The sequence below is a fragment of the Aquila chrysaetos genome, chromosome 10, assembly GCF_900496995.4.
Source record: "Aquila chrysaetos chrysaetos chromosome 10, bAquChr1.4, whole genome shotgun sequence".
Lineage (NCBI taxonomy): Eukaryota > Metazoa > Chordata > Aves > Accipitriformes > Accipitridae > Aquila > Aquila chrysaetos.
This window is the reverse complement of record NC_044013.1, coordinates 23,695,952-23,720,795: the sequence shown is the minus strand read 5'-3', so window position 1 is coordinate 23,720,795 and position 24,844 is coordinate 23,695,952. Positions and strand designations below refer to the sequence as shown.

The following is a 24,844-nucleotide window of genomic DNA, read 5'->3' as shown; positions in this document are numbered from 1 at the left end:
ACCATGCAAGTGCCAAATTAGCAGAGCGCTTCATGTGAGGTTTTTAATTTTGTATAGATTACCACAGTATTTCTCCCTCTCGGGCAGCCTGCCCACGAACCATGGCAGGTAGCTGCCTGCCCTGCCGGCTGACCGACAGGAGGGTCATCAGACCAGGCAGCTGCTGATGAAGTTGCACCCACCTACCGCCTCGCACCTTTCCTGATCCCTTAGCAGTTGCAGTTTACCGGTGGTTTGATGGCGGCAGTGTGCAGGGTGGTCTCATTTCCTCTTTTTTCCTACTACTTTGTCTCCCCACTAAGCAAGGAAACCTGCCAGCCTGGAGCCCTGCTCCGGGCCCTTCCCGGCTGAGGGAGCCGGCCATCCCCTTTGCTCCCGCCGCCTGCGCTGTCCCTGCTCGGACAGGAAGAGCAGAACGGGTTCCCACCCTAACCTGGCCCTCCCCTCCGCCTCAGCAGCGTCTTAACAACACAAACGCAATGGGAGCGGTTTCTTGCCTTTCCCCTCGGGGAAAAGGCCCGGGGGACCGCGTTTCTTTCCCACTGAGGCGGGCTCACCGCCCCGGGCCGCCGCTCCCCCCGCAGCGCCACTCTGACAGGCCGCTGAGGCGAAGGGAGACTCCATTTCCCGGCGAGCCTCGAGAGGCCACCGGCGCGCGCGCGCGTCGTCGCCATCGCCGTCGTCGGGGCGGGACGGGGCGTGCGTAAGATGGCGGCGCTCGGGGCGTGGGGCTCCGCGGTGGCGCCCGCGCGGCTGTCGCGCGTGGCGCGAGCGCTGTGGGCCTGGCGCGCGCGGCGGTGTCTCGGGCAGGACGCGGGGGCCGCGGACGGTAGGTGAGAGGGGGCGCGGAGGGGATCCCCCCGCCCGGCCTTGTCTCGTAGGCTGCAAGCGCCCGGTTAGCCGCCCGCGCCCTTCGTGGTGGGCGCCTGCAGCCCCCGGGAGGGCAGCGCGGTGGGGCTCGGCGAGGGGCGGCCGAGGGGGCTGCCGCGGCGCCGTCGCGTGAGGGGAGGGGGTGGCGTGACCGTGACCGTGACCGCGGCCGCGGCCGCCTCCTCTCCGCCCTCGTCCTCCCCCCCGCTGCGCGCAGGCGGCGGCTTCCCCGCCAACCGGGTTAACAGCCTGTGAAATCCTCCTGCAGGAGGAAAAGCCGCCAAGCCGTCCTTTGCGGATGAAGCGGTTCAAAATCTGCTCTACAAAATGACGGGGCTCAACCTGCAGAAGGTCTTTAGGCCGGTGAAAAAGGAGCTTAAACCGCCCAAGTACAAGCTAATGACAGAAGCTCAGCTGGAAGAGGTAGGCTGCTCTGCTTCGTTTTGAAGTAAGTTTTGGTTTTAGCAAAGAGTCTGTGACAGTCCACGTTTCTGCTTCCTTTAATGCTGCTGCTGAAAGCATTTCTGTTCCTTTACTTTGTTTCAGGTCATTTCTTAAATTTGCGTGAGTCAGTGTTTCTTCACTTTAAATAGTTATATTTACCCAATTTTTCTCAATTTTTGCGGAATATGGAAGGGAATTGGATGCTTTTTTGCTTGAGTGACAGGTTCTCTTTATTATCCCCTTTCCTTATGCTTCCCAATTGTGTTAAATGTCTTTATCTGATATTTAAATTCTAGCCCTGGGAGTCCTTTGTTTTTTTCCTGTTGTCTGACCATGGTACAGGATGACAAAGGGGCCTGACTTAAGCCAGTTCTTCTGTAACCACAATCACAGCTTCATATAAACTGTTGATTGTGGTTTATGGTTTGGGGGAAACCTACTGTGGAAAAATACGTGAAATAAACTTGGTGCTTGCAGTAGTATATGTAGATTTTAGTTTTGAAACTTGCTCCAGCAATTTACCCGAGTTACAGTACTGGTATATTGTTCACATGCGATTCACCTACCTGGAGATTGAATTAGTGTCTCGCTGCTTCTCAATTGCAGAATAAAAAAAAGGTTTTTCAAATTTCTCTCTAAACGAAAATATTTGTCCCAAAATTGTATGTTAGCTTTCCGATAGGATGATTTTTTTTTAATTGTAAAATTAAACTACTTTTTTTTTTCCCAAGGCCACAAGAAAAGCCATTGAGGAAGCTAAAGAAAAACTAATCATGCCCCCTGTTTTGAATGAACGAGAGCCAATTGATGATGTCTTAGCAGAAGACAAATTCCTTGAAGGAACTGAAAGTACAAAATATGTGTTTACAGATTTAACTTACTCAATTCCACATCGTGTAAGTAACAATGTATTAATTTATTTTAAGAGCTTTTCATTCTTAATTTCAAAATAATCTTTAGGTTTTAATAAAATGTAGTTAAAGCAGTTTGCAAGAAGGCTGAGGAGTTGTATATTCAGTCTGGTACAAGGCAATACAAAGACATATATTTGTAAATGTTTGCTTCTAACTGATAAATTATATTCCAGTGCTCAAAAGCAGGCATGGGGAGGGGAAGCTGTGGGATAGTTAGTTAATTATTTTAAAAGCAGATGCTTGTGATATGCTAGGAATGCTGAGTTCTTCCATACTTCTAAAAGCTTTCTGTGGAATTGGATTACTTAATACTGTGCATGGATGAAAAGATGGAGCTGCTTTGCAGTTGTAAAGATCTGGTGGAAAGCTGAGTAAATGATAAGTGAATTCACAGGAAAGCTGTGAAGAAAGAGTTGTCAAATAGAATTGTGGAGTATAGGGATAAAGATTTCTTTGAATAATGAAACATCTGGATTGTCTTAAGTACCAGTAGTAAGAGGCTGGAAAAATTCTTAACAATAGTTATGATTCTAAGAAGTCTCCATGGCTCAAACATGCATATAGTGATGCTCCTGTGAAATGAATTGCCAACTCTTCCATCTATTACTCTATCTGAGAGCTCCAGGAACCTGCTATTTGTTCTTCTGCCTCAATGCATTGAAAACTTCCTCGTCCCAACAAACTTTCCTCGCTGCAGGTCTAAATCAAATATGCTTGTGAACAGATCTGAGTATATTGTTTTATTTGTTGTATTTTTTGTTTTGCACTTGCCCTTACTTGACTCTAGCACCTACCTCTGAAACAAAGTTAAAAAAGTACAAGACACTTGGGTTCTTAATTTATTATGTATTATTTAATGCATAAAATCATGCCAGCAGCAACGCTAACTCCTTTCTCAGGATATTAGTTATGTTACATGTCTGAATCTCACAGAGCTGCAGCTTTTAGTGTAGGTACATGCATGGTTATGTCATACAGTAAAATTAAGTTGCAAATGTAGCACTTTAGCAGACACCAAGGGAGAAGTGATTAATCTAGCACATAGAAACAATCAGTTAGAAACTGGTATTATTAATGTGAGTTTGCGTATAGAAGGACTTGGCCAAATAAAAAGCTTTTTTACAATGGTTCTGGCAACAAAGAGAGACGAGTTTGGGAGATAATGCTCTTTTTTTTTACCTTCTTTTCAGGAACGTTTCATTGTAGTTAGAGAACCAAATGGTGTTTTACGCAAAGCAACCTGGGAAGAACGAGACAGAATGATACAGATATTCTTCCCAAAAGAAGGGCGCAGAGTTATTCCCCCAGTCATATTCAAGGATGAACACCTTGTGGTAGTATCTTTCTGGTTTTGAAAACTGATCATTTTTACTTAATTGTGCTCTGATATCGAAACTGTGCTGTTTGGACATAGTAGCTCTGAATAAGCCAGTCTGCTTGTATGTTTTAAGCTGCTTGAATTCTGTTTTGAACAATTGCTTATTATTGTAACTTTAGTTAAAATACTTGTAGTAAGTTCCAGGTTAGGGGCAGGTCATCCTGGCTAGGTGTAAATACTAGAAATCCATATTTAATTGTTATGCATTGATATGTATACTTAATCTGAAAATGTGAATTGGTGTTTCAGAAACAAACATCAAGAAACATTGTATTAATATCATCAAGGCAGTTACTGTACTTTTATCCATTTTGTCTTGTGATTAAGGGGATAGTCACTGTAAGGGTTGCCCAGAACAGAAATTACGTGGCTGCTGTTTTGATTTTGGAGAGCTGGAATGGTATGATACAGACTCCATTCCTGAATTTGACCTGTTGTTTTAGACTGTGTTTCAGCAAGACCGTCATGAGGATATCCTTAACATGTGCATTGCTCAATTTGAGCCAGATTCACCTGACTATATCAGAGTGAGTTCACTTTTCACTTTTCTCATAAAAACCCCATAGTATTAGTGAAGAACTTCAGGGTTTGTTTTGTAAACATAAGTATTATCTGAGGATCAAAGGTGGTGTTCATATGTGTTCTTGTTTTCCCCATATAGATTACCTGTTCCACTTGTGAAGTTTTTTCTTTTTCTTGCAGAAAAGTAAAACAGGATTCTGTTTAAGTGATTGTCAATAGTACAGAAAGAACTACAGATGCATAAAAAGAGTCTTTATATAGGTATTTTTGGTATCAAACCAGAATTGATGATAAGGCCCATAACTGGCCACAACCAGAGCTGTGCTACTGAAGTCATGCTAACTGCTGTGTTAAGATTTGGAAGGACCAGGTAGATACTGATGAAGTTGGATAACTGATGAAGTGCACCTGAGAGCACTGTACACAATATTATTTTTGACAAAGACCAGGTACAAAAAAAAAATACACATTTAGCTGAAACATCTAAATTTAGTAACTGTAGTTATTGGTGAATATGTTAGTCTATACTTGCCTTTAAGATGTTTACTTCTCTGTAAAAATTTCTAAAATCACTGAGAATGTAATTTCTATTAGGCAATTTTTGAAATACCTTTTCTTCAAAGTAAAATTTCACCTCTTTACTCTAGCGTTTTTCTCCTTAAAGAATAGATTACAACTTGACAACAATGAAGTGAAGGTTCAGAGGTTATATCCTTCCCCGCCCCCCCAAATTTTCAGTATGTAGCTAGTATTTAGCTTTCTCTTAACATAAAAGATGTCTGTGCTTAAGTATTATGAACTGGGTTATCCCAGTGTTACCCTGAATTATAACATGTATAAAGCTAAGGTAGCATGGTTCAGCCTGTGGCTTACTACTGCACTTCAGGGGGGTCTGAAAATGGATTAAAAACTAAGTGAAAGGTAGAGGGGAGAAACTGTCATCAAGCTCCAGTTATGCTAATGAAACTGAAACCTTTTGTGTGTATAGGTTCATCATCGGACATATGATGACATTGAGAAACATGCCAAATATGATCTGCTCCGTTCAACAAGACACTTTGGAGGAATGGTGTGGTATCTAGTAAACAAAAAGAAAACAGATGGCTTACTAATAGATATGATCCACAGAGACTTGTAAGTGGTGTTTGTCACTTATTAATTCTGCTTATCTAAACAAAGAGAAAACAAGTACCATTGTTTGAAAATAAAAACAGTATTTCTGTAAGATGTATAAAAGTTTTCATTTGCTTGAAATTTTAGGCTAGCTGTAACTTTTAGCTATACAGATGCTGAATGGAAATACCAACTACAGTCCATGAAGTTGTAGGGTATTAAACTAGGTTTCTGCAGAAACTAGCCTTTTGTAGTTGGGTTTTTGTTTCCCATGTAATTGTCAGTACACTTCCAGCGCTGGGCAGTGCTGATCTTAAAGCCTAACAATTTCATACTACTAAGCTCAATTTTGGCTTTTAACACTGACACACTCTGGGTTTTAGAGCAATTCCTAAATAGCTTAGGAACAGGTAGATACACTTTCATTTTAAATAGATGGATTTTTATAAGATAAGGTACTAAACTTACTCAAAACTCCCTGAAGCAAACAATATTTAATTGTTCAAAATGTCACTAGAGATAGGAGAAATTTGTAGAATTAGAACTCCAAGTTGCAGTGATGGTGGCATTCATTTCTTACTGTTGGAAGTCAGAAACTTTCAACAGGTGGTCAGATCTTACTTTTAAACCTGGGGACATGAAGAAATACAGAGAAGGTCCAGTTTTGGAATTAAATTGTTAAAGGGAAAATTCAAATATCTGGACAATTTGTATTACCAGAGTTTGGAACATCTTTATTTGCCACCTGCCCACTTTTGGCTTATGTTTACATTTATGTAAAACACCTGTTCCAGTTTTAAATTCAGCTTGAGGGCTAGGTGTCACAAGATTTCTAATACTACTCCTGTAAAACATGCTAGTTACTGCAGTCAGTGAAGTTTCTCTTTGGCAGAGTTGTTCCGCTAAATACTTGTTACTGGGTAATTAATTGTATTTTACAGAGAGATTTCCGCTTTATTACTGCTGAACAGTACATCAGGCTTAAACTGCAGTATGGATAAATTTACGTACCTTACCTGGTGCACCTTGGTGTTCACATGCTTCTGATCTTCTTCTCATGAACAGGTTGCCATTGCAATAGATGATGGGATGCCTGTTTAGCTGTATATTCTAATGACTGTATACTCAGTGAAAGCAGAAGTTTATGAAAGCCTGTGGTGTGCAAAGTATACCACAAAAGTACACTTTCTCCAAATACTCTAAGTATTAAGAGAAAGTAATTGCTACAAATGGGCGTTTATTTGTTCAGGCTGGATGACACTACAAGTTTAATTACACTGTATCATATGGTTCATCCTGAATGTCAATCAGCAAAAGAAGCTAAAGAAGGGAAACTTCAAGGAGTTGATCTGATCAAGGTATGCTTTTCTACTTCAAGGCTTCTTAAGTACAGAAGAGAACGCTTTTAAACAGCAGAAGCCTATTTAGTAGTCTAAATTTCTCCTTACCTTAAGCAGCAGATACATAACCAGAACTGTTGTGCATGCCAGTTGTGGGGTTTTTTTAAACTATATATAGCTGCACCAGGATTTCAGTTATAGGTGGCTGATCTACCACTGGAATGATGAAATCTCATTATGCAACTATGCTCTTAATTGTACATTAATCTCTCTCCTGCCCTGTTTGCAGGTATTTGTGAAAACTGAATCACAGAAAGAAGGTTATATACAGTTGGCCCTCCAGGCTTATGAAGAAGCAATGGCTACTTCTACAGCTTCATGAAATAAACCTTAGTTCATCCTAAGTTTTAAGTCTGTTTACAAACATTCTCTGTACAGGATTCCACAATAAATACTTCAAACAACTGACTACTCTAGAAATTTTTTTACTGAAACATGTGAGAATCATTACAGCAGCTTGTTATTTTCAAAAGTTCTGTAAACAAGCTTATAGCAGTCATTGTGACTTTTGAGGTGACAATATACCCTGAGTTTAATTTCTTCACTGTTGCATCTCAAAGCTAAAGAATTGCCCACAATTCATTTTACTTACTGAAGTAAGTGTAGGGTCTGGACAGCTGTTCTGTTAGATCTTCTAGCTAAAAGTTTTGTCTAGAAGAATAACTGATTGATTGTTAACAGATACAAGCTAAATAGCACAGTGAAAAAGTAACCATATACCTAAGTGTATATGCTGAGAAGAATCAGGTTGAAATACTAATGCTTGGCTACTATGCTCCTGTTTCAAATGTTTTCAATACACACTACTGAAGCTGGGTTAAGAATAGTAGAATTACTACTAAATGGAGAATGGAGGATTAGAATGTTTAAGAAGGTTTATTGAATTGCTTGATAAAACATTTTTTAGTATGTAGTAGAGCAGGCCTACATCTTGAATTTCAACATACTGGCAGCTAATTCTTTTTGTACAGTTGCTGGGTCTACCCTTCTTTCTACATGTACGTGGTCCACCTGCAGTATAAAAATCAAATTAACTTGGAGCACATAGTCCACAGAACTTCATTACGTTATTTGGAGTAAATGATTTGGTCATCTAAAAAGGATGTTCACTCATCTAAGATCTCTTCATCCAGATTGATATCTGTGGTATCAATATCCTCCAGATCCAAGTTATCCAAGTCATCTTCCAAATCCAGCAGCGTCTAGGAAAGGAAAAGACTAGATTAAGGGGATACTGATATGATTATATGTTAGCCAGCTTGTATGATGTACAATTCTGTATGATGTATTTGCACATTCTACAAAACACCAAGCTGAGGCAGTCAGGTAGAATATAAACATTAAAATAAGCTGTAGAGAGAAGCTGCCTTCCTAGTAAGAAAGCACCTCTCAAGAGTTGCAACTTTTTACCATGATCTGACCAACTAAGTTTGGACTTCACTCTTTGTTCCTTGTAGGAACCAGTCTGTATTACTGTGTACAGCTGCTGCCTACAACAGGAAGGGATCCATATGCTGTACTGGTCCTAAGCTGTCTGGGTCTATTAAAGTGACATTTTCCAGTAGCTTGGTTTAATCACATTATTAGTTGAAGTCTTTAATGTAAAATGCATTTAGCGCTTGTACTTCCCTTCATAAAAATATTTCGGTACCTTCTGATCTCTTGTTGGAAGTAGATCAGAATTCTGCAAAACTGTCTTCATCACATCTTGTTTTGGAGATGGATCTGGTTCTTCAGCCTTCTGATGAAATAGAGATTCCTTAAGTTCTTTTGAATTTAAATTCTTTCAATAAAAGCAAGTAAACATCACCAGACCCATAAACGCCCTCTCCTGCCGATTCTCTTTCAAAGTGTCCCTTAGTAATTCTTGAGGCACATCTTCACAGCCACTAAGCATTCTGGCCCTTGTTTCTCTGGAGACTACTGTTTCCCCACCTATTTATTTAAAGCAGTTGTTGATGGAACTGATATAATGAAAACAACCTTCAGCAAGTATCAGTTACTTTCAAATACTAAAGTGCTGTTAGAAGGTAAGTGATTTTCAAGGTCCTCAGCAGGAAAGAGATTAGGTTACTTGAGATTGCTGAAACTGCTGTGGCAAAGGTGGTAAATCTTAGTACTGTTGCTGGGCTTTGTGTTCCGTACCCTACAATGGTTTAACACTTATCCTGCTCTCTTCACTGCTGCACAAGTTCAATATAAAGGTAATTTATTAGTTAGTACCATTACTGAAGCAATGGTCCTATTCAATTGACTCTATTTAGATTAATTATATAATTATCTCCTACAAAACTTCCCATATTCAGCCTCAGCTGAAAGACACAACTGTTGTTTAAGGACTTCTATGCAATCATTAACTGAATGCAGAGACATGCATCCAGCATTAGTGGTCTTGGTTTCAGCTTCTAATGCAAGCTAGTTCTAATTTGTTTCAGGTAACTTTTGCAATGCTATTTCTGTATCTTCTTTAACAAATGTGCACACAACTTTGATTTTGCTTTAATGATACTTGCTTTGATACACAAGAAGCAACTAGTCACTAAAGCTGCTTGAAAGTAAGCTAAATCCTCTGAAATGTCAATGAAGTTCTGTAGTGCATCTCCTCCAAGGAGAAAAATACAGAGACAGAAAGGAGCATTGTGACTTTGTTTCTCCCTCAGTTTCCACTGCAGTTTTTAGAAGTCTATAGCCTGAAAGAGCTGTGCCAACATAATTGTCTTTAAGAAACTCCCACATTCTGATTTTCATGTTCAAATGTAAAGTGTATTTGACATGAGCAAGAATTAGAAGTTGGCATCTTCTGTTTAAGCTCCGAAAAGCATTTTAAGTGTTTGTTTCAATCTGTATGCTTATATCTTAAATGTAAGTCATGTGTTTTCTACATAATACTTGGAAAACTGAGGTAGTAAAAAAAAAAAAAAAAAAAAAAAAAAAAAAAAAAAAAATCAAAAAAATCAGTTTTTGAGTTACTTCAGATATTGATTAGAACATATTTCAAGTAATTGAGCAGGATTCCTAGTCAGTTGGTTATGAAATAGTCTTATTCCATAACCAGGCACACTAGCAAAGAATATAAAGCATTTTTAATTGCTCTAATACGCACAAGTTTCCAGTTTCCGACTCCTGAGCTTTTAGAAAACTAGCAGCAGTTGAGGCAGTGTTTGTATGTGCAATTGAAATGGTTTTTCTGCAGGATGAATTCAATGGTAAGACTCTACAATTACACTAACAAAAGATGACCCAAGATAAATAACCACACAAAAGAAATAATTTTACAGTCAAGAAGTCATTCGTAGTTACAGAAGTAGATTAAGAAGAGTCTGAGGCAAAAGAACATGGAACTCAACTGCAGGGCTTACACTCAAGCCAGTAAGAGCAATAATTTGTCTGTTATTGGTGAAATATTCTCCAGGGTAGATGTTACCGTACAATAGCAAAGTTGCCTCTTTCTTAGAATTCATCATTTAGTAGTAACACTGACCTGAGATGCCATTACTCCAGAAGGCTCAAATCCTTTTGCTTCTTCAAGTAAGTTTCTTTCTTCATTTGGCTAAAAGAAAAAATCCCCAAAACACCAAAATATGTTCATATAATGTTTAAGTTGCACTGACTTGCTTAAAGGTGATTTTACACAGCACCAAATGTTTTTCTTCTAGGGACAATAAGAACGCCCACTTCAAACTTACAGTGACAAGGGGGTATTCCCTGGCTGGCCGCAAGTCAGCAAGACTCTGTTTAACATACTCTTCAGCAACAAAAGCTTCCTTTAAGCCAGGAAAAAGATTTTCATATTCTGTAGGATCAGCAAGGGACTCAGCAGCTTTTTGATTGACTTTAGAGAGATTCTCCCGCCACAGTTTAACAACCCTGGAGATGCAAACCATATTTGTTATATACAGCTAATTTTGACAACACTATTCATGCTTTGCATATGCTTTGAAATTACCTTGAAACTTGGCTTGGCAAATAAGTCCGTGCAAGAAAAGCAGCTTCTGGGAGACGCCCAGTTTTAATCAGGAGTTCCAAACATGAATCAAGCCTAAAAGATTTCAAAATGTGATTTTAACCAGTAAATTTGATCAAGACAGATTTTTAGCTTAGATGAGCTGTTTATTCTATTACATTTATTTAAAGTCCTTTCATTTCAGATTCTAAAAGTAGCAGCCATCATAAAACAGAATCAGCTTTTCTGAAGAGGTACCTGCCAGAATCTTTCTCCGTTAAGTTTTACATTAGCTGTAGTTAACCATTTGAAGAACCTGAGGTTCTTTGCACTTGGGAAAGCAAGAACATACCATCTGAATCTCTTGCTTGCTACTTACTTTCCCTGCAGGAAGTAGCTCATAAATGCAACATTGTTCTTGCCATCTTTTTCTGCTCCTTCTGCTAACTTATTCACCATGTTAGCATTTCCTGAAGCTGTAGCCAGGAGCAGTAGTCCGCCGTAGTCTTGTGCATGGTGGAGACACTCCTGGGCTAAGCCAAACTGGCATTTACTAATGGCAAGCTCAGCAAGTTGCTTCCATTTCTGTTCTGACTAGTCACAGAAGAAGGGGAGAGAGAAGGAAAGAAAAAAACCAACAAAAAATAACCCTCTCATTTCTGAACAGCATTTAAAGATTTTCAGACCATTGAATATGAAAATGTAAGTTTACTTGTGAAGGTACTGTATCCCATCATTACACTTATCTTCCCTTTGAGATAGTATGATTACTGCAGCTTCACAGCATCCCACAGTGAGTGTTAAATGCAGATCATTACACAGCTATACCATTACATAAAATAAACAGTTTTTCATTAAACATGGAGGGAGGAGGTAGAAATAACTGGAAATTTCAACAGTAACAATCTCTTAAAGCTCCCAAGTTAACCTTCAGAATATAAGAAAGGCATTTGTGTCTAACATTCCTTACCACTAACTTCATTATTTTACAACAGGAACTGTGAGATCAATTATCTGAATAATAGATATGGGACAATCACTGCCTGTGATCAATCTAAGTTTGCCAAGGCTGGAACAAAGGCCTAGAGGCTTCGGTCCTGTCATTCCTCCTCTCACTGTTAAATATTGGAGACTAAGGCTTGGTTTTTGATTCAAGTTTTGTATCCTCCAGGAGTTCCTGCAGCTTTCTGATCAGACAAAATTCTTCTGTCCTCATCCCACAGCTGAGATTCCCTTCAATTATAGGCAGAAGAGCTTCACTGAGGAAGTCTGAGGCATTTATATAGTGTTCAGGGAGCTGTACTGCATCCCCACATACCATTGCCTTTTCTTACAGGGACTCTTAGATTCGTGCTAATACTCAGAATTAGTATGAATCACCAAAATTTGTATGTTTACCTCTGCTTCCACTGCAAGCTGATAAGCTATTTTTAATTCTCCAAGTTGAAGAGCAAGTTCAAAACGATGCTCCGGATCTGTAGATACTGCAAGAGCTTGTTGTTTGAAGCCCTAAAATAAAAATCTGAAAGTAAAGCTGTGATCTGTCAGGTCAAACAGCATCCTAGATGCTCTAACAACCCCCCTCTAAACAGAAGGTCACAGTATTCTCAGATAAATACAGATGATTAATAAGAGTTTATGCTTACAGATAACATGACTGGGTTTTGCTTAGCAAACTCAATTAGAAATGTGAATAAACAGATTTATTTAAGTTTTTGATAACTAAGAAGTAGTTTTCTTGCCTGTTTTTCAAGAAAATGTGCAACTCTGGTTCTTTGTTCCTTTGGAATTGTGGGAAGAACTTTGTCAGCCATACTGAAATCTCTTCTCATCACAGCAGTTTGATATTCAAGCACTGAGACCAGCAAAGAGTAGCTAACAATGTTTAGCTCTTTATCACCCAAATAAAGTCGGTTGTCCTTAGGGATATAACCCAGAAGATACATTGTTCTGAAACAAAACAAAGAATAGTAATCTTAAATAGATCCACTGCCAAATAGTCTATAAAAAAAATTCAATAGTTCTTACAGTAGCAAGAATACTCACATGAAAAATTCTACTTTTACTATATGTACACTTTCACATAACATTGTTTATTCCTTCCAAGATTACATTACTGCCTCAGAACATACGTTAGCATGCTATGTAAGAAAAAGTAGTAATGCACAGCAAGCAGGTGGGAAGCTTCACCTTGTCCTAACTTCATTGAAAGAACCTTTAACACTTGTTTAGAACCAGATGCAGCAACTTACCTGTCTAAATGGGCAATAGTGACAATTTCTCCTCCAACATAGTAGTTGAGTCTGTTCACAGAACTGGTGTAAATAAAGCAGTCGCCTACCCACAAGCCTGTTTTCACAATCTCCTGAATCTCACCAAGAACCTGCAAATTAAGTTTGATTTAATTAGATATATAAAAAGGTACTTTTAGATAGCAGTAAGACTATTGCATTTTCAAATTAAATTTAATATTCTATACTTAAGTAAATAGTTGGGCAAGTTGCAAAAATAAGTTTAGATAGAGATTGGAAGTACATAAATAATGCTTTTAATTTTACAAAAATGCTGTAATATATGAAATGTCTACCTTAATTATTAACTAAACCAATTATAAATCTAGGCAACAAGCACCAAACCAAGCGTTAAACAAGACAATCAAAGACAACTTGTCTTCTGAAATTTTTGTTTCTGACATTTCACAGCATGAAGTTTTTTCACTTCTCAAACTTCAGTAACATTTCAAAACTTGAAAATCGCAGAAAAAGTTTAAGCTATGGAAACATACTACCCAAAAGCACATTTTAAAAATAACCTCTATGAGTGTAAGAATATTAAACAGATGTCTCAAGAGAAATACAGGCATCAAGGTCTGTCATGCTGGGATTCAAACAAGGATACTTTCTGCTGGGAACCCAAATAAAATGATTAACAGCGTTCCTCAGGCAGATGTATACTGTGTGGTACTCGATGTTCTGGAAACTAAAATTTAATAGGACTATGTTAAGGACTAAATTTTCTATACTCTGGGAAGACTTGCTTCCATGATCCCTAATCCTATTCCTTTTTTGTAAATAGAAGGTACCTCAAAAGCATCTTCAATTCCATCTTCAGTGACACCTTCGTGTGTTTCTTGGGCTGCTGCAACTTTTTCTGATAGGTATTTCAAAATGAAGAAAGATTCTTCTGTAGCAATGCAGACAAGCTCACCCGAGTCAGACCAGAAAATCTGTATCACCAGAATCAATAACAGCACTGTTTTAGAGACACCAGGTTAAGAAAGGAGATAGTATAAATCAAGGTTAAAACATACTAACTCTAACAGAAGCTTTAGGACCTGAGAAGCCAACACATACAGGGATTATTTTTTTTTTCCCCCTTCTGCTACCTGACTGAGAGAAACTTAGGAAGTTATTATTTTATGGTTGACAGCTTGGCTTCATTCAAAATCAGCAGTCTAGTAAAAAATAAATAAATTAGTAAACACAGACAGGAGAGTATCTCAGTCCCATCCAGAAACTTACATGTTTGGGTTGAATTTCAATTCTGCGAATCAATTCTGTGTTCTCCCAGTCATAGAATGCCAAACCATTAACGGATCTGACCCCCAACAGGAAGCCACCATAGATGCCTGCAAGAAAATAAAGGTGGAAGAAATCCACATTGTGCAAAAAATGCACCAACATATCTATTTGAAAAGTAAATACTTACCTTCTGCTCCAAAATCAGGTTTGAATGACTTCTTCTCTTTGAAATTTTTAAATATCTTTACAAGGCTGTTGCTCTCCCTGATTGCATACCTAGAAATCGCATTGTAAAAAAAAAAAAAAAAAAAAAAAAAATTTATTCAGCTTCCAAAGTAGCAAATTACCAAAATGGTAAGCTGCTACAAAACAACTGCATTTGATTTATCTTAAAAAAATTAGTGGAGTGCTACAAATTGAAAATTTTAAAGCAGGACAGTTATTGAAAATTCATTACCCACACAGGTCTTCAGGCCATTTTACTGTTTGTACAGCCTGAAAACTAGCAGCAGCAAATTTAAGTTAATACAAAAGAAAAGAATCTGCAACACTTACTCTGAAGAATCATGTGCCCATACGAACTCCTGTGCAGAACCAAAGCTCTTGTTTCTCAAAGCCATAGCTGTGTAGATGATGTATTCACCATCACCACACACTACTACAAACCTAGAGCATGAGAAAGATGCATTTGTCAGATACCTGTGTTCAGTTCAATAGGCATGATCAAGTAGACAAATTATCTGAAAAGTTAAAGGCCCCTAGTCCAATATAATCACTGTGAATGCAGACAGACTAAAAGAGCTTTGTATGTTCCAAAAATGTCACAGAACTGGATTTTTCTCTGCATCATGTTGCTAGCTACTTGCTATTCCCTCTTCCTTCTGGTCTCACTCTGAGCAGCTCTTGTACCTTGTATCCCTTTCCCTTTTCTTTTAATTTAGCTTATCTGTTAACAAAAAACAATTCAAAAGAAGTGATAAACGAATGTGGTTTCCTGCTATTACATTATACATTTTGTTTGCATACTTATTCCCCTACCTACAGTGTCCAAATTCTCTGTTTAAGCTGTGAGTTCTTACACATGAAGCTCATCCATTACTCTGATTTTTACAGTGCCTGGCTCTGATACACCTGTTCTCCACAAGCCATCAGCACACATGCAACTATTTTTTTTTTCCATTCAAAAGGTTTTCCAATATAAAAGAAAAAAAAAAAAAAAAAAAAGAGAAATCAGAAATGTTCCAAGTATTTTGTTCTAAAACTCTATTACCGTCCATTAGGGTTATGCTGAATTGTCTGAGGATAGATTTCACAGCTTCCCATGTCCTTTACAGCCAGTGGCAATCTTTCTCCATCTTTGATTTCAGCATCTCCCATAGCTTTCAAGTTAGCCTGTTGGACTTCTGAATGTTTAGCCCAAATAATTTTTCCATTTGCATCCATGGACATGGCAGGTTCTTCACGACCAAGCTAGGAAGTGTAGCATAAGAAATTATCAGATGGAGAAAATACATTCTTGATTTTCTTTTCAGTTGAACATATCTAGTGAAATACCCTGGCTCTGTCTAAAAATGCCAATTAAAATGCCAAATTTTCAGTATTTTACATACTATCACAGAATCAGAAATCAGCTGCTCTGTACACAGGACAGTGATGAATCACCATTTCTCATTTCAAATCATTAACTGTACCTTAACAATAATGCTGCCTTCATCATACCCCAAAGCCACATTATTGGATCCTCTTAAACTGGCCACACACCACACTCTCTCCATACCGTAGTTGAGGGTACTTTCCAAGCGGTAAGTGCTTGAATGCCAAATGCGCACAGTTCCTAAAGGAAAAAGAAAGACATACATGGCTTTTATCTCTTCTCTCAATGCAAGGGCAGAAGGTGTGTAGCCACACCACAAGAAGAGTTCTCCCATAAGTTATTCCCCTGTCCTTTATATATCAGAAAATACAAAATTACCATCTTCTGAGCCTGTGATAATGATAGGCAATTCAGGATGGAAGCTGACACATGACACATTTTGAGCATGTCCTTCCAATGTTTGTACACAGGTTTTATTCTGCGGAAAAAAAAAAAATAAAAAAAAAATCGGAAGTACAGGTACAGATAATAAACACATTGCTACGTTTATACCTTTATCTCTCAAAAAAAAAAAAAATCTCCCCCAAATCCAAAATGTATCCGAAAACATATTTCTTTTCTTCCAGCAACATTTCCAAGATGCTTAAACAGCATTAGACATATTAAAGCTATGACTGTATTGAGCTAATCTCTCCTCCCCAGAAGTATTTATTTCTCTTGACAAAGTTGTTCCCTCTATTTTCAGATGAGTTTCTGCCTAGAAGATATGCTTTTTCAGAGCTACATAGCACAACACAAAGTGAGATAGAAAGCTGAGTTCTCTGAAAAAAAAAAAAAAATAAAATCACAAAACATCTATCTGAATCTAATTACAGACGAAGACAGATCTAATATTGTCTTTGTTAAGAATGTTCATTCACACAGTTGTGAAAGAAAAGTCTACTCTGCTTGAGACTAAGATTAGACTACGTAAGTGACATATACAACTGTGCATGGTGGCAAAGTTTCAAGCACTGTTATGTAACAGTCATTACTGCAGTGCATGCTTAAATTAACAAAGCTAGCTTTAACTTCTGAGCTTGGATTTACTCTAGAGCAATGTGCTTTATAAACCAGAAAGTACTATCTAACAAATTTTGTCTTGCCCTTCTGGCCATCCACACACTTGCACACAGGAAGATCTTATGAGCTCTATGTTCCAGCAACAGAACTGAATCCCTGGATTCAACCTCTCTTTCCTGTAGAGCATTCAAACAAGTCACCTCGTGACCCCTGCAAACTGTCAAGTAGAAAAGCACACGCATGCATGTGCATGCACACGCATGCCTGTTTAAATGTGCCTAGAATGAAAAAGGAGAGAGGGAACAAAGAAAAAATGAAAAAAAATTAATGAGAAATGAAAGGATGGAAAGAGTTGATACACAAACAATATTTACATTTGAACGTAGAAAAGGAGCACCTTAAACCACAAAAAAAGGTGTTCACAAGGCAGGGATTACTATATTACAAGAAAAAACCCTAATGCTAATAACAGAAACTTTTTCAAATTTAATTCTACAAACTAACTTTGATATAATTTAAATTCACAGCAGTTTTCTCAAGTGTTGAGAAAGTCTTTTTTTTTTTTTTTTTAATTAAAAATGTGGCATGAAATATTTCCCCCCACAATTCCTTTTTCCAAGGAAAAATGAGGAAAATCTGTTGGTGTACTCAAGTCCTTTCCCTCTTTTTCTATTACTTCAATAATGTTTTTGCTACGGCAGTCTGCACAAAAGTTTATGACAAGTTGAACACATACCTGGTAGTCCCAGATCTTAACCAACCGGTCATCTGCACCTGAAATGAGATATGGCTTGTCTCCTCCACTGTAATAGTCAATGCAGTTTACTCCTTTCTCATGGCCTTCCAAAGTAAAATTGGGTGAAGAGGAGCCAAGCTGCCACACCTTCCCGGGGAAAAAAAAAAACAAAAACAAAACAAAACAACAAAAACACCAATCTATGTAGTTATCGATCTTTTGCACCCAGGTCAGAGTAGGTATTCAGATGTACTTTACAATTCCAAAGACACAGTTGTTTTCTTAGGTGAAGAACCTACACAACTGCTTATCAAACTACCAATCCTCAAATAAACAGAAGTAACATGCTGAGTTGCACACCCTGTGCTCACACCACAAAACAATGGAATTGGTTTCTTTCAACTTTTTTCTTTTTTTTTTTTTTTTAAGGACATAAAACAATATATGACACTATTTGTAAGAAGTAGTTCTATTTATGAAATTAACTAAGACCTAGAAAAAGCAATCAACTATTTGTACATACATGGGTTGCCCTCAACTGTGTCCTGAATTTTATTTTTCCAGTTACTTCAAGTGAATGACAAATCTCATGCTAAATGAGGACTCAAGATGAATGAAGTCAAGTTGTAGATATACTGCTACTTTCCCATGATTATCACATCAAATCAACATTTATATGCACCTAATCTTAACATCTGAGGACGTATGAAATCAAAACTGGCTTTTTACAACCAATATACTGATAATTTATAGGGAATGTGAGGAAGTCTCACTGCTCAGATGGCTGTAAATCTGTCGTCCCAGATATCCAGTAATAGTTTCACAGCAAGTGAGACTCATCTGAGTCTACCACAAGAAGGCTGAAGACACCTTTGGAAACAATCCAATAGACAGACAGCCAAGGACATGAAAATAATGGGAGAAACACCTTTACTATTTTATTGTTTAAGTGTACACAGTTAAAGGCTTTATCCACTATATATATAGTTTCAGTTCTCCCAAGCTACTCATTGACAGTATAACCATTGCTCCTCCCCAATATTTCTGTGCAATCCAAATGGAAATGCAGCACAAAGTTTAGAGAACCACATTTCAATGATTAGAGGTGGCAGGTAATCTTGTAAATTTACTGAATTACTTAGTAGGTACATAGTAACTTGACCAACATTCAGGTCTTTGTTTAATAAAAATTCAGTTATTGCACCTGCTTTTAAGATTTCTGACCCATTGTCCATACAATATTATTGTTTTATGTACTCTGCCTGATAATTACTTAACGACTAGAAAAAAACCCAAAACACAGTTTCTCTACCTTGATTGTCCTATCCAAAGAGGCACTGGCAAACTGATTATTGTCTTTTGGGTTTATGACAATCTGCATGACATAATGGGTGTGTCCTTCAAACACCTGAGAACAAGACCATTTTTTATCCCAGTCCCAGAGTTTAATGAGCATGTCATCTGAAAAAAAAAACAAAAAACAAAACCCACCAAAACCAAGCTTCAGTTAGTTTAATATATTGATACATACCTTCTTAAATTTCCTTAACCCTTAATAACTTTAAGTTAAAGGCTCACTCATCCCTTCCCCCTTAAAAGGGGGCACAGCTAATACTCAATATATTTTTCATCTGTAAGATTACTGGTTCTTCCTTGCAGGACCACAGGGACTATGAGTTTCTCAAAAAGACTGTCCAGTAAAATGGTGATAAAACTAAGAAAGAAATACATCTGTCTTAAAAAGGGAGATTAAGAATTGATATTAAGGTATTGAATTACTAATCTTAAAATGCTGGGCAGATATTAAGGAATTGGACACATGCTTTCTTCTGCAGCACCTACTCTGATGAGCACTAAGGAATAGGAAGTGGAAACAACCAAGCTGACCTCCTAGTACCTTTATTTCAAGTGTAAGTGTATTAGCTTCAACAGCAAAACACAGAAATATACGGTGCTTCTCACTCACAAGGCTCTCTGCATTCTTGCAGAGCTCTGACTGCATTAGTAAGATTTCCAGGAGTGAAAAGGACCGAGTAGCATGATGTAGATGTTCCTGGGCAAGGTCTGTTGGGATGCTGTGATCTTCCATCCCTAAGTAACATAGATCACCTCAAATAACAGAGAACTCGGTAGTATTTTGGGAAAAAAGATGAAAGTTATCTGTTGCTTCAAGTCAGATTGCCAGCTGAAAACACACTCCAAACCATTACCTAATTTTTAAAAAACCAGACTTTAGTGTGGCAAACTCTCAAATAACAGCTAGTTACCACATATATGAACCTTTCTTCTGGCAGATATTAAACAACAAGGTTCTTCCGTCTTCTCTGACAAGAACATAAGCTATTATATCTTAAATTGTAAGTACGGTTGATATTCCACTAAAAAACCCCACGAATGCATCTGGCAAAGAAGTAACATGAAATGGCAACTGTCATGTTGGTTACCTGCTCAAGGATTCCTGTTTCAGCAGAAAAAGGAAAAAACATGCAATCCCTCACTAGACAGAAAACAGAAGCCTAAAACCAGCTGGTTATATGTAAAAATATACCAAAGAACTCTTACCGCTGCTTGTCAGTATGAAAGGCTGTGTGGGATGCACAGCAATACAACGGATGTAATCTGAATGTGCTTCAAACATGTGAACTCTTTCCAAGGTGTTATAATTAAAAACTCTAATTTGCATGTCATCCTATGAAAGGGAAGAAAAGCCACCATTAAAATAGGACTCCCTGGATAATACACCTTATGCAGGGTAGCTAGAAAAAACATGCCACCACTGAAGAGCCTCTAACAACAAAATGTTTAAGAAAATGTATTTTCTGTACATCACTAATGATACAAATTATACTTTGATTCAGAAGTCTATAAACTACCCAATCCTATCCCAAGACATTTATGAAATGGAAAAAACTTCAACTAAAATGTCATTTTTAAAAGATGTATTTAAAATAGTCTTTTGATTTAAAATCAAGGAAAGTGCAAAAACGCTTTTAAAATTATTAATGCTTTATATGAAAAGCAAGGTTCTCCAACATAAAATTTACAATGATGTTAATGAAGTAAATGAAAGTTAGTAATAAACTCTACACTACTTGTTTTATCCAAAGCATTTACTTTTCTACTGTCTTTTCCTCTTTGACACACATGCCTGTTTAAGCAGCAACACCTACAGAAAACACTCTTCAGAATGGCAGAAAAGCACAAGTATGTTCTTTTGAGACCAGCCTGTCAGCATAGTGAACATAGAACACACAGAATAAGCAATGACTAATGTCACATTTTCATAGTCACTAAGACTGTTGCTGAAAGCAGCTGTCTTTCCCTTTCCTTACCATTTCTTGCTACTGCATTGCAGCCTCCCTTGGGAAAGCTAGAACAAATACAGCTGCACACTGAATCAGATCAAGAAACTGATCCAGGTGAAATTAAGTTGATAAAAATAAAAACGGAGACTAACTTTCATCAGTTACTAATCCAGTTCCCATGCAGCTGTTTGAACTTTTGTGCTGCCAAACAGGCAGTGTCATACTTCTTGGGAGACAGTGCTAACTTATGCATACTTGAAGTAAGTGGGTCATGGCAACATAAGACAATAAAATAACAAGAAATTTTTTACTCTGTGTATAGGGCAGAAGACTAGAAAAAAAAATTGAGACAAAAAATTTTAGACATTACCTCAATTTAGACAAAACACATTCACTCCATCGAGAAAAATGTGTTACCAAGATTAGAATAAAACTTTTCCTCTCAAAGCAGACTCATTGAATAAAAGCAAGAGTATTTTTCTAGATGTGAGTAAAACTCTAGAAAATTTATTTTTAACATAACCAAGATCAACAGTAGAAAGTAACTTCTAAGTCATCTTACCTAGGACAGTCAATAATTTCAACTTAGTTAAAGTAGCACTACTAATATTTAGTCAAAATTGGGTACTGCGTGTGTTCCAGTTGACAGCAGATGTTGAATCTAGATCTACCTTGCACTACATGCAGAATTAACCACCATATTAAGTTACTCTCCTTTGAAATGAAAATTTTAATTTGCTAAGCTTACTTAAAGGAGAAATTATCTGGGAAACTATACTGAAGTATTCCTTTCTCTTCTACAAATTCAAATCAAGTCATATTATTGTATGATGTACGAAGGAATGGCATGAAAATAAATTAGAGAAAGTACTACTGCATATTGAAATCACAAGATGACAATAGCTTACAGCTCCTGTAACAACCCAGTTCTTTCTTGCCACAAATTTTGCAGCTCTCACTGGCAAGTCACACACTTCAAAAGTCTTCACCAGAGTCTAAAAATAAAAATAATAAGTTTATAGCACTGGAGAAAACATCAGTTTTAAAATCAGCTCTTTATCTTAACAGTGTCTAGTACGTGGCCTTTGGCAACTCTCCAAGAATCCTACATTATATGCACACTTTTTAAAAAGAACATACCTGTCCAAGAAAGGAGATACTTGCCTGTTCTGTTCTTTTAACATCACCTTTATGTTCCCCCTTCATGCTTAACCAAACCCCACTTCCAAGTATTTTTGGACCTCCTGCCCAATTTCAACTATACTTGATAGACAGGTAGAGGTCTAACAGTTCGTACAACTTTCACAAATGCAGATGGCAGGTACAAGACAGAGGCATCTAATCTTTCAGAAGGAGAGGTCTTAGTTTGCAAGGAATTCACAAAGGTGATAATTCTTGAAAAATAAATTTATAGGAAATGAAATATCATTAAAGTCACAGGTAAAGACACTCCTTGTCTATTATTATAGTGACTTTTGTAATAAGACAGGGGAGGGTACAGTCTATTAGTTGCAGTTATTTAAGATTCTTCTTCTATATCTAATATTGTAAAATAGAATTTATATATGTCAGTTATGAAGATTTCATAATAAAGGAAAACCAAAATCATCACCTGTGTTTCATGGTTCCAAACACAGACACTGCCATTGTAAAGGCTAGCCAACATCCATGGTTCCGTGGGATGCAAGTCTACACTCTTCACCCGGTCAGACCGAGCTGTTAGTTTCCGTTTTATATCAAGTCGGAGAGGCTAGAGAGGAAAAGAATTGAGAATACCAAGTTATTCAACATACAACTGGCACAGAAATATGATGGAAGAAGGAAAGCTGAAATTAAACCTTAAAATGAAAGGAGTCAGTCCTGCTTCTCAGGCAGACAGAAGACTACTACTCTTTTCTGTCCATCTGCTTATTTATTTTTGTAGGGGTTTCTGGAAACATCACATCCCCACCAATGGCATTGGGTCCATGTAATTTACTTTTGTGAAATTCAGAATTTTTTTCATATTGTAAAAAGTATCTCCAGCAGAGTCAAAAAAAAGATGCACTGCACATCTTCCTGGTGTCCCTGAACTACTGAAGCAAAGCAAAGAGAATTTGCTTCTAATACAAATGATAGAAAATGAATCTTCCTATTACTTCACCAGAAAAAACAGGTAGAAAAGCCAGTTATCACAACGGAACACAAAAACATTTGCTCATTATAAACTTATTTCCATTCACAATTCCGACATTAAGCTTTAGTATGGAACACTATGTTGTAAAAACTGGGGGGAGGGAAACGTTTAAGTCTTTCCCTTATAAAGAGAGCTTTGACCTTCCACTTTCATCATTGACAATGTAAAGCCACAGTACTTAAAAGCCATTAAGTATAGCAAAGGGACTTTTTAAAATATTTGAGGCCCTGTAGAGTCGTTTAGGCACTGAAAGACTGTTCGGCTCACTTAACGCTGCTGACATTTTATCTCAGATAACTTAATGGGTAATATCTGATCAAAGAATGCTGCAAGTGTTTAGTAGCAGAACAAAATTAATAAAGCCTGCAGTTACATATGTTAGACACTGCAAGGAGAAAAAGATATCTAGCTACCATATAGTACCCATAACTCACAGACATCCCATCTGACGGTAGAGAATGAATTTGTGGTTTATTTCTCCTACCACAAATACTAGAAAAGTAGGCAAGATAACTGCATGTGATTCTGTGCTTATCCTTGGAACTGCTCTTACCTACAAGGCTACTAAGGGCCAGACTATAGCTGATCTAAGAGGTTAACTGTAACACGTACTCAAAACACTTTGACAGCTGCTAGGTCTGTCTGATGAATACCACGCTGGTAACACAGCCCAAGGGATCTGCTCTGTGACTTGAAGCAGAATGGTGCTAGTGGACTTTCAAGTGCTTTCTTCTTCTTAAGTTACTTAACTTCAATCGCAGAACAACACTACGACTTCTTCAGGTAGCCCGGGAAGAGGGAAGCCCGGGTCAAACAGAGCAAGAAGACCCTGCACGGACATCCCTGGCTTGCCCTGCCCAGAGCCAAACCCAGCTCCCTTAGGCAGGGCCAGCGGTGCGCGGGAGGGCCCCGCCACCTCCCGGCCTGGCTCCCGGCTCGTCCTGGCGGGGCGGCTGCTCAGGCCCTCGCCCCTGCGAGGCCTCTGGCTCTTCGCTTCACGCCCAGCCGCCCTGCTTTTCTGGGGGCGCGGGGGGAGCCGGCCGGCGCAGCAGCTGCGCGGTGCAAGGCTGGGCTACCTCACCGAGGCCGCGTAAAAACAGCTCGGGACCGATTACTTCAAGCCTCCCGCACCGGGGGCCTGCGCGCAGTGCGCTCGGCCAGCCCCGCCGCAGCCGGTCACCCACCGGGGCAGCTCCCCAACCCTCCCCGCGCGGATCCGCCGCCCGCTCCGCTCCGCTCCGGGCCGGGCTCCCGGGGCCGGACCCCCGACCCGCCGCGCTGCCCGGGCAGGCGGCTCTCGCTCGCGGAGCGGCCCCCGGACTCACCATGGCCCCGCGTCGCCCCGCGGCAGCACCGACGGCTGAGGTGTCCCCGCGCCCCGGGCAGGCTCCGGCCCGACCCTCCGACGTGGAGCTTCCGGACCCGCCGCTCTCGCGAGAGCGGCGCCGGGAGCTCCCGGGCCCCGCGAGAGAAGACGCCGCCGCGGGGTGCCGGGATATGTAGTTGTAGTCGACGGCGCCGCGGCTGCGCCTCGTGGGGCGGGCTGCGAGCTGCAGTTGCCGCGCGCGGCAGCGCGCGCCCCGTCGCCTCCGGGCGGCCGTCAGGGCCCTCCCGCTGCGCGTGGCGGCAGCTGAGGCGAGGCCGCCCCTGTGCCCAGCCACAGCCCTTCGTGCCGCCTCGGACCTGCCGGTTAGGGGGTGGCGGTGGAGAGCCACGGGGCTCTGCCCGGTTGCGAGTGGCCTAGAGAAGCGCCCTCCGATCCCCTGTGCCTGCGCAGCGTGGTCTCTCGGCCTGCGTAATGGCGACGTTGGTCGGGGGGCCGGGTCCTCGGTGGTGAGCGTGGCAGGGCCCTGAAGCAAGCCCCTG

At 39.4% G+C, this 24,844-nt stretch overlaps 2 protein-coding genes across 7 annotated transcripts; one reads left to right on the top strand and one right to left on the bottom strand.

Moving 5' to 3' along the window:
- The first annotated feature begins 682 nt into the window (after positions 1-682).
- Positions 683-7,049, top strand: MRPS22 (mitochondrial ribosomal protein S22). Of its 4 annotated transcripts, none has more exons than XM_030027779.2 (8): positions 685-829; positions 1,139-1,293; positions 2,046-2,210; positions 3,419-3,562; positions 4,050-4,133; positions 5,117-5,262; positions 6,491-6,599; positions 6,871-7,049. In XM_030027779.2, exons 1-8 carry the CDS (start codon positions 709-711, stop codon positions 6,961-6,963), a joined length of 1,017 nt encoding a protein of 338 aa, XP_029883639.1. In that variant the 5' UTR covers positions 685-708; the 3' UTR covers positions 6,964-7,049. The 4 variants fall into 4 exon arrangements, with proteins under 4 accessions (XP_029883640.1, XP_029883641.1, XP_029883639.1 ...); XM_030027782.2 differs by having other exon boundaries at positions 686-833; XM_030027780.2 differs by lacking the exon at positions 4,050-4,133 and having other exon boundaries at positions 683-829.
- Positions 7,050-7,498: 449 nt separating this feature from the next.
- Positions 7,499-24,425, bottom strand: COPB2 (COPI coat complex subunit beta 2). Of its 3 annotated transcripts, none has more exons than XM_030027777.2 (22): positions 24,304-24,425; positions 22,415-22,552; positions 21,711-21,797; positions 20,060-20,186; positions 18,810-18,958; positions 17,498-17,644; positions 16,078-16,177; positions 15,797-15,939; positions 15,376-15,575; positions 14,661-14,771; positions 14,293-14,381; positions 14,106-14,212; positions 13,667-13,810; positions 12,837-12,967; positions 12,327-12,534; positions 11,983-12,093; positions 10,964-11,178; positions 10,588-10,680; positions 10,328-10,508; positions 10,123-10,191; positions 8,293-8,382; positions 7,499-7,843 (listed from the first exon to the last, which is right to left on the bottom strand). In XM_030027777.2, the coding sequence occupies exons 1-22, from the start codon at positions 24,304-24,306 to the stop codon at positions 7,748-7,750; spliced, it is 2,739 nt and encodes a 912-aa protein (XP_029883637.1). In that variant the 5' UTR covers positions 24,307-24,425; the 3' UTR covers positions 7,499-7,747. The 3 variants fall into 3 exon arrangements, with proteins under 3 accessions (XP_029883637.1, XP_029883638.1, XP_040982971.1); XM_030027778.2 differs by having other exon boundaries at positions 8,293-8,379; XM_041127037.1 differs by lacking the exons at positions 20,060-20,186; positions 21,711-21,797; positions 22,415-22,552; positions 24,304-24,425 and adding an exon at positions 19,464-20,002.
- Between the last annotated feature and the right edge of the window lie 419 nt (positions 24,426-24,844).